Source organism: Diospyros lotus, chromosome 6 (assembly GCF_014633365.1).
Source record: "Diospyros lotus cultivar Yz01 chromosome 6, ASM1463336v1, whole genome shotgun sequence".
NCBI lineage: Eukaryota > Viridiplantae > Streptophyta > Magnoliopsida > Ericales > Ebenaceae > Diospyros > Diospyros lotus.
The window spans coordinates 8,524,277-8,539,435 of NC_068343.1; the positions used below are offsets into that span (position 1 = coordinate 8,524,277).

General features: G+C 37.9%; 2 protein-coding genes across 2 annotated transcripts; both read right to left on the reverse strand.

Annotated features, from left to right (window-relative positions):
* Nucleotides 1–597: 597 nt before the first annotated feature.
* On the reverse strand, nt 598–1,798 carry LOC127803194 (dof zinc finger protein DOF3.4-like). The gene has a single exon (XM_052339266.1). The coding sequence runs from the start codon at nt 1,433–1,435 to the stop codon at nt 755–757; it is 681 nt and encodes a 226-aa protein (XP_052195226.1). The 5' UTR covers nt 1,436–1,798; the 3' UTR covers nt 598–754.
* Nucleotides 1,799–6,016: 4,218 nt separating this feature from the next.
* LOC127804175 (GDSL esterase/lipase At2g23540) lies at nt 6,017–8,166 on the reverse strand. The gene is made up of 5 exons (XM_052340969.1): nt 7,786–8,166; nt 7,547–7,677; nt 7,108–7,356; nt 6,624–6,879; nt 6,017–6,475 (listed from the first exon to the last, which is right to left on the reverse strand). Exons 1-5 carry the CDS (start codon nt 8,066–8,068, stop codon nt 6,252–6,254), a joined length of 1,143 nt encoding a protein of 380 aa, XP_052196929.1. The 5' UTR covers nt 8,069–8,166; the 3' UTR covers nt 6,017–6,251.
* Between the last annotated feature and the right edge of the window lie 6,993 nt (nt 8,167–15,159).

Here is a 15,159-nt window from a genome sequence, read left to right on the forward strand (position 1 = left end):
AGCTCAAAGTAAAAAACGATGGAATTGTCACTTATTTTTCATTTTTGAAATGAGAACAGAACAGTAATCTTTTATGTTATTTCATCTCCCATCCCCATATTATTATTATAAATATAAAACAGAATAGAGGGTGAATGGTGAATACATAGAGTCGGCTCGGCTGCGTGGATTTTGTTCAGCGCGTGTAATTCATGATTCATTCAGAGAAGCCCATCCATATCCATTGTTTGTTTAAAAAGATTTTTAGGCTTCAAAGTCGTGGAAACCCACGTCACAGTTCACACAACAAAGCTAAGGAAACTGCTTACTCAAAACTGTCCCTTTTTAAGTCTCAATTCTGAAATATATACAATATCTTAATATCCTGAAATATTAATTAATTACAATATCTTAATTTTTGTGATTAAATGAATCTAACCCAACATTTTTTTATTTTTTTTTTGTTCACATGTTTTAATAATTAAATAATAAAACTAAATTTTCATTAACTTGTTGCCCTAACCTAACCTAACCATGTTCAATTCAATGAGGAGTATGTATCCTTGCTGCTGAGCAAACATGTATGGGGAAGGGAAAGGGGAAGATAAGAAACGGGTGTGGAAGTAGTAAGCTAAATACATCTAACATTGAAGAAGATGGTGGAATAAAACAAGAAGACAAAAGTCTGATTTCTTAATTTTGAAATCTGCTTAAGACGACAAAACCCATTCTATGTAACATCTCCAAAACAAGTAATCAAACACAAAACACCGTCTCATTTCAGGGAGTTCCCAGGTGTTGAAATAGCAAGATCCGGCAGGGAAGAAAAGCAATCCCCACCCGCAAACCCACTTTCCCCGCTTTCCAGCTGCCACGCGTGTCCGATCATGTTCCCCAAGCCTCTATCGCCAGCATCGCCGTCGCCCACCGCCGGAAACGGACAAAATGGCCTTCCAAGCCCGAAGCCCACATCTTCAAACACCGGCCCGAGCCCCAACCCGAACCCGCTCAGCGCCAAGAACCCGGGCGCCTGAGTGCTCAGCAACGAAGTAAAGCTTCCGCACCCATTCACCCCAGGCTTGGCGTGCCCCACAAACTGTACGGCGCCCCCGTTATCGGCGGCAGAGATAGGCACCAGAACCGGAGTGCCGGTAGGGAGCGGTATCCGGGCGGCGCAAGCGGATGAAGAAGTGTTGGTGGTGTCAGTGACGGTGGTGCGGGAGCGCTTGGCGTTCTTGCGGCTGCCGCCGCCGACGGGGATGTCGCGGAGGGTGCCGCCGCGGGTCCAGTAGCGGCGGCAGGACTTGCAGAAGTGGCGCGGCTGGGAGTAGTTGTAGTTGTTGTAGTAGCAGAACTTGGTGTTGATGGAGTCGCAGCGCGGGCAGGGGAGGTGCTCCGGCTCGGCCGAGGGCGGACCCGACCTTGCGGGTCGTCGATCGCCGGAATCAGACGCCATTTTGGTCGTCAGCAGCAGAAAAGCATTGAAATTTTAGGATGAAGAGGTTTGACGGTGGGTATCGAGGCTGGTGCTGGTTAGAATGAGGAGGGAGGAGATGTTTGGCTGCTTTTGGAAGCAAATTAAGAAGCGGGGTTTTATAGAGATGGATGGAGAGGAGATTCTGTGTAGAAGAAATGAGACATCTTCTTCTAATGGTTATATCCAAACGGTGAACAGCTTTGGCAGAGTTCTCAGCTCTGTTGTCCCAACATTTTCAGTCGGCTCGAAAAGTAGATGCGTTTGTTTCGGCCTCCGAATTTCCCTCCATTCTTCGGTTTTTCCTTATCTTTTTCTTAATCATTCATCAGTGGGGGGTGGGGCTGTGTTTCTTTTTATTTTCATTTCACATAAAAATGAAATAAGACTTTTTAATAATAATAAAAAAGTGGGTTGGGGGAGAGAATCTCCATGATGGCTGGGCGCAGAGGAGTGTCGGAATGGCGTGGGCGGAATGAAAGAGAGAGAGCGAAGGAGACAATCAACGCCAATAATAGTGCTGCTGACTGAGGCCCCTCCCCGGCCCTCTGATTTCAAAGCTGTCGCTCTCTCTATCTCTCTCTCCGTACTAGTTTGTCTGATTATTTGCCGGATTTCTCGCTTCACCATCAATCACGTTTCATCCCCCCCAAATCAACACCGCCATCCAGCCATCCATCCGTCCATCCTCCTCTTTTAATCATTAACCAACGGCTCCATCCACAACATAGTTTCACAAATGTGGGTCTTTAATTAATACAAAAAAATAAGATAACGGGTCTTTAATTTAAACATTAAAAAAATCAGTTTGGATTGATATTTTGAATACAAATTTTGGAAGCCCATTTGATTTTATTTTTTTTTTTTTGTTAAGAAATAGGGAATTGCATTTAGAAATTAGGTAAGTGAGGGAAGAAGGAGAGTGTCAGTCAAATAAGGGGGCTGTCTCTGTTGAATGGGAATGAGAGGGAGCGGCTTCACTTCACTGGTAGCCGTCCTCAGCCTGCCTCTACCGGCTGTCGGCTACGGGTTCTCATGAGTCCTTTTCGTAGCCTCTCTCTCTCTCTCTCTCCCCTCCCCTTTGCAGAAGTTACCAGTGTACAAACTTGATATTATTTGTGTTGATTCCTCTCCCCAAGCAAGCGACAGCCAACATCAGAACCAGCCACCTGCTCCGGCTTCACCGCAAGGACGTACCCCTCGGACGAATTACTCAAGGCACTCTCATGCTTACGCTGCTGGATACTCTAAAAACTATTTTTTTTTATATATATATACAAAATTACTTCTTTCTTTTTTCTTTTCTTTTTTTGTAGTTTTGTAATTTTGTCGGTATTTGGAACTTTTGGGTGTTCAATATTTTATTTTTTATTGACAGCAAGAATAATTTTTTAATTTATACTATGCAATAGAATTAATAATTTTGAGCTTTCTTTATACGTATACAATAAATGCAAAAAGTAATAATACTTTTTATCAATTATCCTCAAATCAACATTTAAAATACTAATTACTAAATTATCATTCCTACATGATCTTTAGTCTAATTTCTCTCCAATCAATCAATCGACATATAACACAGCTATTGCCCACTCTCGGTCGTTGATGCATTGGGGGGTGAGTAACCAGACACGTGTACGTTATTTGATATGTTAACTCAAGGATTAGAAGATTATTTTAGTTTTTTTAGCTAAATACGATCCAAGCAACAAGAAATTAGTCAAGTTCACTAGTTTCAATTATGAAGCTTCACTCGATCTTGCAACCAACAAGCGATCCTCAACCTCAAAACAACTCAAACTTGGTAAACTGCAATGACAGTTCAATTTGTGTTCAATCTCCAACGTATACCTCCAATCTCTTAGTATTTAAAAGAATCAAAATGTCATCAAATAGTAGTGATTTGGGAAAATACCTCGGGTATGTAATTACTCTAATACATAGTCATTGACAATAGTGTCACATGCCCACTAATGAACTATTCTACTGACATCATTCTACTTAAACCCAGAAAAAACAAGTGATAGATGCATATCACTACACCAGTTAGCATGTTACTCGGTGGAGATTTTTTGAATTCATCGAGATCTATCATCACACCGAAAATTATGGAAATGGAAATTACCTCAAACTCCTCACCAACAATTAGGGGATCTATATCGAGAAGATCACAACTCCGTGAAGAACGGGATAGGGATCCCAGAGATTTGAAAAAGAATCCTTATCTCGGATAAAAATGAAGAGAAGGAACGGGTAAGACTTAACTTTTTCTAGTTAAATCCTAAACTAAGATACTTAAAGCTTATGTTAACCTCATAATCTAACTTGAACATCGGAGTGATCCTAGGAGAGCAAGTCCCCGACTCCATTGTAGGTACCTGGTCTAAGGCAAAAGAAGGTGATCGGCCACCGCATTATCAAATAGCTTGGATGAATTGGTTCAATCCAACTCCCAATTTTCCTTTGTATTTTATCTAAATATTTTTTCAATTTTATAATTTTATTTAAAAGTTTTAATTTTGACAATAAAATCTCGATTTAATTAATTGATTATCATTTTATCCACAACTCGAATCTAATTCGAGAGCTGTCCATGACCCACTGACGTGGCATGTCATCTGCCATTTTCAAACATTTTAAGTTGACTCCATGTACACGCGTGTAAAAAAATAAAAAAAAATGATGTTAAATATATATGTGTTATATATATATATATATATACATGCATAGAGAAATTGAAGCAGGCAAGTGGAGAACGGTGATGAAAGAGGATGGCGATGGCGACGACTACTACGACAAATGGCAACGGTGACGACCGATCTAGAAGTTGAAAGCGACGATTAATCTAAGCTTCCTCCTGCTCATGGCGATAATGATCGATCTAGAAGTTAGATCAATCACTGATTTGAACTTCTTTCTGCTCAAGGCCACCTCACAGAAAATAATTGATGATCATCTGCTCTTGCCGGCATATGACATCCATTGCCAGTTATCTCGTCCTCGCTATTGATCACTTAAGCTGACCCCATCGAAGTCAACGATCGATCATCAGGCTTCTAGATTCGGCCTCCATCACCATCTACAACTTCTAGATCCGCCATCACCTCCAACCCAACATCGTCGCCTGTCGCTATCATTGTCCTCCATCATCGTCGTCCTCGTCCTCCGCCTATATTTTTTTGTAAATATATCTATAACACACACACACACACATATATATATATATAACATATATTTAACATTTTTTTTTTTTACATGTGTACATGTGGGGCCCACTCAAAATATTTTAAAATGCCAAGTGGCATGCCACGTTAGCGGGTCTTAGATAACTCTCGAATCAAATCCGAGTCGCGGATAAAATTGCAACTAGTTGATCAAATAAGGACCTTATTGCTAAAATTGAAATTTTTGTATAAAATTGTAAAAAGGTGAAAAGGTTTAGATTTTTTGTGTTAATAGCGCTTTAATAAAAATTAAAATGAATATTGTTTTTATTGTTGCTATGTTTTTTATTATTAATTGTTGCAACTCATACTGTTTAAGCCATTTAAATTTATAGTCTCTATTATTTCAAACAAATAGTGAGTCGATTATGATTTATAATATAAACAAACTATCTATGAAATTTGATTTGACAAATGTTTTTAAAAATACTTGACAAACCCTATCATTTACTATTATTTTTTAATAAAAATAATTAATTTAAAACTCAACATCTATATGCGAAAAAAAGAAGAAGAGAAAAGAGAAACATACTCCAAACTCTTTCGTCAATCATTAGATTAGGGCCATTAGGCATATATCCAAAAACAAAAAGAGAACCATAAGATTAGGCTTCAATAGGACTATCCACACAATAATAATCTATGCTATAGTTACATTTATGTGACATCAAAGAGCTAACAATATTCTTGATAAATTTTGTTTTTTTAGTGATAACGTCACTACTTAAAAGAATTTTCATTCTTACATTTATTTAAATATAATGAGCAATTTATCAAACATTGATGATAAATTTTGTTCTAATTAGTGGTGAAATAAGAGACATGCCCGTATGGCTTTTTTTAACCCATCAAAACAAACATTAATATCATTTTGAGATGATTGTCTTTTGACAATTCTCAATATTTGTGTTTTCAATTATCTCAGGGAAGGTGAATTGTAGGTTGCATTTTTAGCCCTTGCACAGGGTGAGAATCGAACTCGCAACCTACCGAATTAATATTGACATATTACTCATCCAATCGCTCAACCTATATCCTCGGTCAAACATTAATACCATCTACTATTTAAAAGATGAACAACTTTCATTCAATATAGCCTCTGCCCAAGTAAACTTACTAATTTTAAGACTTAAAATTCTAGTTTCTGTTTCTCAAACTCCAGCTTTACGGTGTTGTCAAAAAGCCTATTCTTTTTCTTTTTCTTTTTTAAAGACACTCTGATCATTTAAGTTAATGTGCCATTAAAACGCCAACAATATTGTTGATAAATTTTAATAACAACATTAATAGTTGTAATTCATAAAGCCCATTTAAATATAATAAATAATCTACCAAACATTGATGGCGAAGCAAAATGGGTCACGCAATCTCCTAAGCGTACCCACACGTAAATCGCTGCCACACTACTACGGACCTCAGGAACCAACAACCTGAAAGTGTCGATTGAATTTTGAGAGAGATTATTTAGTATAGAATATATTTCTTTTTTCAATTAACATGTTACGATACAAACAGCTTCAAATTAAGTAACATGAAGTTCTAGGAAGCATCCCAGAAATTAAATAAAATTAGTATCAAAGATCTCGGAGTTGTCGAAGATTAATGGGGGAAATGTATTTGGCGTCTCCGTTGACGAGTTGCTTGGCGATGATGATATTGGCAGCCTCGCTGGGGTGGTAAGGATCCCAGAACACGTGCTTGTCACGCTCCGAGCACATGCTAGACGTCGGCCCGCATGGAATGATCCCTGCAAACTGCCCTCCATTCCCACAGCACGCCTTACTTGCTGTCGTAAATCCTGCAGCGTTTCAAAATGCCCCTTTAATTTCTTATGACCTCTGTTACAGAAACTTACAAATATTTTTAATTCTCCATGTTAATTGAGTCTATAAAATGAATCAGAAAGAACCAAACCAAAAATGAACCGCGCGCCCTTAAATTCTTACCATGTTCGGCATAGTTTGCAATGAGTTCCATCACAAGATCATAGACATTTGCGTGAACGAACGTGGCTCCGGGAAGCTTTTGATTTAGCTCGGTCAGCAGAGCCTTGAACCGGGCGTTGTACTGATGCGCCAGCTTGTCTGCTAATTCTACGCATTCGTTTTCGTTCAGCCGATTGATGGTTTTTTGATAGGGTATGCATCCGATAGGCCCAACATTTCCCACTATAAACTTTCTCGCGTCTAGTTCGTACAGTCTCTGTCAATCAAAGCCATATAACCCAAAAACTTTCACTTTAAGAGATTCTATTATAAGGAATTCAGTAATTTGTGAGTTACGTTGATGGGTTTGCGCCATACTGTTCTGTATTATAAGGATTTTGTATAATTTTCATTTAGCAACATGGTATTAATATCTACGGACGGTTATTTGTGGCAAATTAATGTGTTAAAACAGCAGTTAATATTATTGGATTTGTGCAACTACCGTAAGCTGGCCTCTAAGGTGGTTAATAAGATCGTCGATGAAAGCGTCTGGACTCTGGGATACCCTTGCCCCTATTGAGAGGACTGGAAGTAGATAATTGTTCAGAAAATCGTTTGATCCGATTGTGATTGAGAAAATCGATCTCTTCTTAATGTAGTCTCTTGCCTTGGATGAACCTAACAGTTTGTCAATTTCTTTTCTAGTAATATTGAAGTAATCAACTTGGATGTCCATGGAAAGCCTGTTCACCTGCAAATCAAAAAACAGTAACTTGCCATGAAAACAATATTTAAAATTCATTAATGGTTCCTTTCCTGTCACAGCTCAATCTCGTATCAATATATACGTACTATCACAGACCACAACCGATCGATATAGATTTTTGGTCTGGTAAGGTGGTCAAAAATTCATTAGGTTTGAGGCTTTGAGCACTACTTACAAATATCCTTCCGGTGGCATTCAAAATCCCGCCGCCACCGGACGCGTAGTTGACGCCGTGTAATATGGCTTTTCCGGTGCAATTTGGGGCCAGAAATGGCACTGCGTAATGCGGCTGTCCAAGTTCCTCTCCTGATAGAAAAAAAAAATAAAAAAAAAGCTCGAAAAGATTCGTGAAGTTGATGCGCCCGATCAACATCCATGCTTGAGAAGAAGGGTGTGTGTGTCTGTGTATCTTACCGACAATATCTCCGATGGTTCTGCCGTTGGTGTAGCGGCCGGTGGGATTTCCTCCAGATGGCTTAAAATCGATCCCGTTAGGCCGGATATTCGCTCTGGACAAGGTCCGCAGATAGTTGTTATTTCCTGCATCAACCAAAGAATCGCCAAAGATAAACGAAGCCCCTAAACCCAGATCATGCTCATCCGCATCATCTCCCAATGAGCTCGCACTGATGAAGAAGAAGAAGAAGACGAAGACGAAGACTACCGGAGCCTCAACCAAACTCCTCCTCATTTCCATGGCTTCTAATTAAGAACTAAAACACCTTGGTTGAGAGGCTACCACAGGGACACGTATATATGAAAACTTCTTCAATATGGCAACCGGAAAAGATGACAAAAGGGGTGTAGAAACTTGCAGGATTGCTTTTAATGGAGTCCCAATATTTGGTCTGACTCCATTTAATTAATTATTTGTTTAATTTAAATAAAGATGGATTGCAAGGGGGTTGTTCATCAACATCCGCGCTGTGTCTCTCATGGCGCCACGGACTCGGAGTGATTGCTTTTCATGGAAGCAAGTCCCTCTCTGTCAAGTTCAAAGATTAGTTCATCAATTTTAATTTATATATGTCGTATTACTATTAGCCCCTGTTTTTAGTAAACACGATCTTTATATAGAACTAACAATAAAGATTATGTGACTTTTATTTAATATTTAATCAAACGTAAAAAATAATGGAATTCTAGGTGCTTCGTGAGAGCTCAAGAGGGTGGGTTGGGTTGCACTTGTCAAGCTTTCTGCATTCCCCCTCTATCTCCTCTCTTCTTTTCTTTCTTTCTTTCCTTCACCCTTCCCTACCTCTCTCTCGCCTTCACTCCCCGCGCTTCTCTCTTCCACTTCTAAGACAATGATCAATGGCAGTGGCATTGAGTTCTCCTCTCTCCTTTTTCTGTCTCTACCCACCATACTTGTGAGCTTGTGAGATAATTGATCAGCACAATACTTACCAGTCGCTAAATTAGATTTCATGGAATAACTCCATTCTGTTATAAATACCATGATTAAGTGGATGTCCATTTATCTTCTAAATCCTACCCTTCACTCCCTTCATTATAATTGTAACATATATGAATACTCCTTTATTCCTTCGTTATAATTGTACCATGTGACCTTTGAATTTTTTTTCTTGTAAGCCTATAAATAAAGGCATTTTATGTTATGAGAAGGACTTTGGATAACAAGGATAAAGGAAATTTCTATTCTCTCATCTCATGAGTTTTTCCTATTTTTTTTGTCTTTATTCTCTTTAGTTTTATAAGGCATTATCAGCACGATTCTCTATCAATTTGTTTATTCTAGCATACAAATTCAATGTAAGTATTTTAACTGTAACGCCCCGTTTTCCCACAACGTGCATTACCTCGAGATTTTGGGAATATTTTTTTTTTATATTATATACAACATAAGTCTCTCGATATACATACTCTAATCGTTTCCTGACAATCCCGATCGTACTTTCTTAGCATATCAAAATTTAAGAACTTATAGACTAAGACAAGTAATATCAATCACATCAGCAGAAGCAAGATCGAAACCTCAATAATATTTAATCGACAATTCTTTTTACAATAATCAAATCGATGTTTCACATGAAAATATCAAAATATTACATAACCTCTAAACATCGTAATCATGGACAAAAACCTACGAAAACTAAACACAATTGCTACATCTCGATGATATCCTTTCCCTTGGCGCCACTGCATTCACCTGGAACGTTTGAATATTCCAGGGACATAGTCCAAATTAGATGCTGAATCATCTAAGTGAGAGTTCAAAAACATTTTCATGTAGATATGCAAAATCATATATAAAATCGATAAATCCCGACATGCACCAGCCTAAGAGAATCCCACATAGCACTTAACCCAAACCAGGGAAAACGCAATCTTTCTAAAGGCGACACGACCACTTCGGCCCATTGGCAAAACAATCCTGCTTAAGAGGGACAACCTCGTCATATGAACCCGGGAATCACCCCATTGTCATTATTAGTGATGATAATTTTTGGGACCGACCACCACGTGCCACCTCTGTGACTGGACCTCGGGAATGGAACCTCGGACTTGGGGATGTCGGACCTCGGGTGTAGAACCTGCAAAACAATGGAGGGCCGGGGCTTGGATCCCCCGGGGTAGACTCCGACGCTCAAATCAGTAGAGTAAATGCAAGTAGTAGTAAATGAGGGAGCTGTGGAGCTTGAATGTACCTGACGATAGTCCTTGTCTTTTATAGGCGAACCCGTTTTGGGGTACCCGAGATGAGTGGGCACGACTCCCGAGAATCCCGGTCAAGTTGGAACGGGTCTTGCGGTTAGGCCCGGATTTCCCGGGCTCCGCTCTGGAGTGTTGACTTGCCACGTGTCGGTCTCTCAGGTGATCCGCGTGGCAGGTGAAACTATCAGCGCGTAGGGGTATTCTAGTAATTTCAGTTGGTGCCACATCAATTAGGCTTTATGCTCCTACTCAAAAGCATTCCAAAACCTAATGCAACCCTAGCCCCAAGAGTGTCACATCAGCACTATCCTCGGAATCGTCGTCACCTCGGCATTAATGCTATTGCTCAAAGGAACCTGGGGTGGTGTCCACTCGCAGCCCCGCCACTTGAGCCAACAACCGGGGTGGTGTCCACTCTCAGCCCCGCCACTTGGATCCCATATGGTGAAGTCCGTCTCAGCCCCGTCCTAAGTGGGTCACCTAGCATTAATCCTAGGTACGCATCCCGAGTGCTGTCACTTTGGGCTACGTCACAGGTTACCAACCCACGTCCCACATGGACGACACAAAACAAGCCAATGTTGAAAATCATAACATGCATAGCTTAAAATCAACATTTCGATGTATGCAATTTACCGTACGAAATTTAATGCATGTGTAAATAACCGTTTGGACAATCCATCACAATAAACCAAGCCACAGGGATGAACACTCACAGTAAACCATTCACATGTCACTTAAATTCTTTTCGGGTAGAACCACTCACCTTGGGCTAAATTCAAGATTCCTCGAAAATGCGTGCCCGATCGACCTCGATTCTCGTGCCAGGCACTCTATAGTTCAAATTCAAGCCTCAACGATACCCTAGACATCATATGCATTCAAAGGGAAATTAATATCTATTTTCCCAATTTTCTCATTATTTTTCTCTAATTTCTTCCTATTTTTCTCTCGATAATTTCAAGTAAATACCACTTCAAGAATTTTTTCTAAATTTTTCTCCACAAAAATTCATAAAACAATATTTATAAGCCTATAGAATTTTCTGGAAATTTTTCAGATTTTTCTCCTATTTTCTCAAATTTCCATAATTACTTTTTCTTGAGAAAATTTATTTCTCATTGATTTCCTTCGAATATACTTCAATAAAAATCACCAAAATTCATAAAATAAATTTCTTATCCTTCTGTAATTTTCTCAGAATTTTATAAAAATTTATCCTATTTATTTTATATTTACCTTTCCCTTCAAAAATCCAAATTAATTATCTCCTCAAGAAATTTCCAAGATAAAAATTCATCAAAATAAACTATTCATTTTTCTTGAATTTCTGGATATTTTTCCAGAATTTTAATTCCTTTAATTCTATTTTTTATCTAATTTTTTATATTTTCAGTATTTAAAAAAATACAAAAAATACCTCCGATCATCTTCTCCAGCGACGGCACACCGAAAAATTGAAGCGACGACACCAGGCTGCTCCTCTCCCTTAGTCGATCCCAATGGTACCTATCTTGCTCAGAAAAAACCATCGGAAGCCTTCCGATTTGGCCGAAAACAGTCGGCCGAAGCTATCCCGCCACCAAACTCCAGCGAGTCAAATTGGCCCTCGATTCAAATTCCGATTGACACGAAACTTTTCAGATTTTTTACCCATAGCCTTGCGACCAAAAGCCCCTTATTAGATCCCTCGATCGATCGCTCTACAACCCAATTTCACCTTCACTCGATATATGTATATATATATATACACGGCCGAATGCAAAAACACCCCTATACCTCTCCAAAAACTCTCAAAATCTCCAAAATTGCTTCTCACAACCTAGGGAACAAAAGCCCCTTATCAAAACGCTCCAAATCCTTCCCAAACTCTCGATCTAAGTTTATGAACTTTGATGAAAATCTTCAACCGAAACTTGGCTATTTATAGCCAAATCCGAGCCTCTCTCAACCAATCACAAAGGGTAACGTGAGCTAGAGACCCTCCCCTTCACGTTCATGCCAGTTCGGCCATGCCCTGGTTGTTGATTTGACAGCAACGGCGGCAGTGGCCATGCCTCACGCCAAAATCTGATTTTTTTTTTTTTTAGATGACTATAAGATCTTTTATAAAAATAATAATAACTATAATCTAATATATTTTTATCCTTAAATTATTTTTGAGTATTACACTAACTTTTCTTTATACTTTATGCACGTTTTGTTCATAGGTCACCTATGGCTATTTTCTCTTATCATATTGTGTTTATTATAAACGATGATAATGTATAGTTGATTAGTTTTCTTATTATTTTATTTCATTATTCTATAGTTATTTTCTTTTCATTGTTAATAAGAATTAAGTTTACCATTTATCTAATTATTACTTTTTGTGATAGTATTCTCCATGACAAATCTTACAAAACTGGAGTTTGTGGCACTTGACATTACTGGAAAAAATTATTTATCGTGGATACTAGATGCTGAAATCCATCTTGATGCTATGGGTCTTGGAGACACCATTAAAGATAAAAATGATGCATCTAGCCAAAACTGTGCTAAGGCTATGATATTCCTTCGACGTCATCTTCATGAGGGACTAAAATCTAAATATCTCACGATAAATGATCCCCTTATTCTTTGGCAAAGTTTAAAAGAAAGATATGACCATCAGAAAACGGTAGTTCTCCCAAAAGCTCATTTTGATTGGATGCACTTACAATTGCAAGACTTTAAATCTGTAAGTGAGTACAATTCTACAATTTTTAAAATCAAATCTCAATTGAAATTATGTGGAGAAAAGATTATTGAAAATGATATGTGAGAAAAAATATTCTCCACGTTTCATGCCTCGAATGTGCTCCTACAGCAGCAATATTGAGAAAGAGGCTTTAAAAAATATTCAGAATTGATTACATGCCTTCTTGTGGCTGAACAAAATAATGAGCTTTTGATAAAAAAATCATGAATCACGTCCTACTGGTTCTACCCCATTCCCTGAAGTGAATGGGACAATGTATAACAATTGAGGATGAGGTCGTGGGCATAGAAGAGGACGTGGTCGAGGTCGAAATAATTTTCGATATCATGGTGGTCCTTATAATACTTCTAATTTGAAGAAAATTACACCTAATGAAGAAAAGCATGAGACGGGAAAATTTCACAAAATAAGATCCCCAAAACATACTGACAATGTATGTTATAGGTGTGGAATGAAAGGTCATTGGTCACGTACATGTCGTACTATTAAACATTTGATTGAACTCTATCATGCCTCTCTGAAGGAGAAAGGGAAAAATGTTAAAGCAAACTTTGCATCTTAAGGTGATTTTGATGGTGATCATCTTCACTCTTTGGGGACAACACACTTGGATGTTGCAGATTTTTTTGACGAAAATATTGATGATTTTTTTTATGGCAAAATTAACCCTTCAATTGGTAATGAGAAGGTCCATTTCTAAATTTGTTATCTTCATGTTGCATTAGCATTGGTGTGTTTCTTTTTGTTGGTGTGTTTCTTTTGTAATTTGTTTTCTTTTACTTAAATCTTATTATGCTTTTTTTTTTTAATGAAAAAGCTTGGATCTTTCACTTCCTTTTGTTGGTCTCAACATCAATGGTGAAGATGTATGCTTAGCAGATAGCGCCACAACACATACTATATTGAAAAATAAGAAGTATTTTACAAATTTAAAAATAATGGAAGCCACTGTCACTACAATATCAGGCAATGTAAAAATCATTGCAGGCTCCGAAAGAGCAAGTATTTTATTGCCTAGAGGAACGAAACTCACTATTAATGATGCTTTATTATCTACTAAATCAAAAAGAAATTTATTGAGTTTCAAAGATATTCGACAAAATGGATACCATGTTGAAACTATGAATGAAAATAATATAGAATATCTCTATATTACATCAAATGTCTCTGGTAAAAAATGTGTATTAGAAAAGCTATTTGCCTTTTCTTTTGGTTTGTATTCTACAAATATTAGTACAATTGAAGTACATGCTACAATGAACCAAAAGTTCATTAATAAAGAAAGTTTTGTTGTTCGGCATGACCGGTTAGGCCATCCCGGGTCAATAATGATGCGAAAAATTATTGAGAATTCACATGGACATCTATTATAGAATCAGAAAATTCTTTTGTCTAATGAATTCTCATGTGTTGCTTGTTCTCAAGGAAAATTGATTATTAGACCTTCACCATTTAAAGTTCGAAATGAATCACCTACATTTCTAGAACGTTTCCAAAGGAATATATGTGGACCTATTCATCCACCATGTTGACCATTTAGGTATTCTATGATATTGATATATGCATCCACTAGATGGTCACGTGTTTGTTTATTATCCACTCATAATGTGGCATTTGCAAGATTACTTGCTCAAATGATTAGATTGCGAGCACAATTTCCAGATTATACAATCAAGACAATTCGTCTTGATAATGCAGGTGAATTTACATCTCGAACTTTTAATGATTATTGTGTGTCAGTTGGAATAACTGTTGAACATCCAGTTGCTCATGTGCATACACAAAATGGTTTAGCAGAATCTTTTATTAAACATCTCCAATTAATTGCTAGACCATTACTCATGAGAATAAAACTCCCAATTTCTACTTAGGGTCATGCAATTCTGCATGCAGCAACACTTACACGCATAAGGCCAACATCATATCATAAGTTCTCCCCATCATAATTGGTTTTTGGTCGAAAACTAGATATTTCCCATCTAAGAATATTTGGTTGCGCAGTATTTGTTCCAATTGCTCCACCACAGCGCACTAAGATGGGTCCTCAAAGAAGGCTGGGAATATATGTGGGATATGATTCTCCCTCAATTATTAAATATCTTGAACCAATGATAGGTGATGTTTTTACAGCACAATTTGCTGACTATCATTTTAATGAGATAAATTTCCCAACATTAGGGAGAGATAAAAAACAGTTGAAAAAGGAAATTATATGGAATGCATCATCATTATCTCATTTTGATCCTCGCACAAATCAATGTGAGCTAGCAGTTCAAAAAATAGTTCATCTTCAAAATATTGCAAATCAATTACCAGATGCATTTACTGACCTAAGAAAAATAACTAAATCGCATATACCAGCTATAAATACT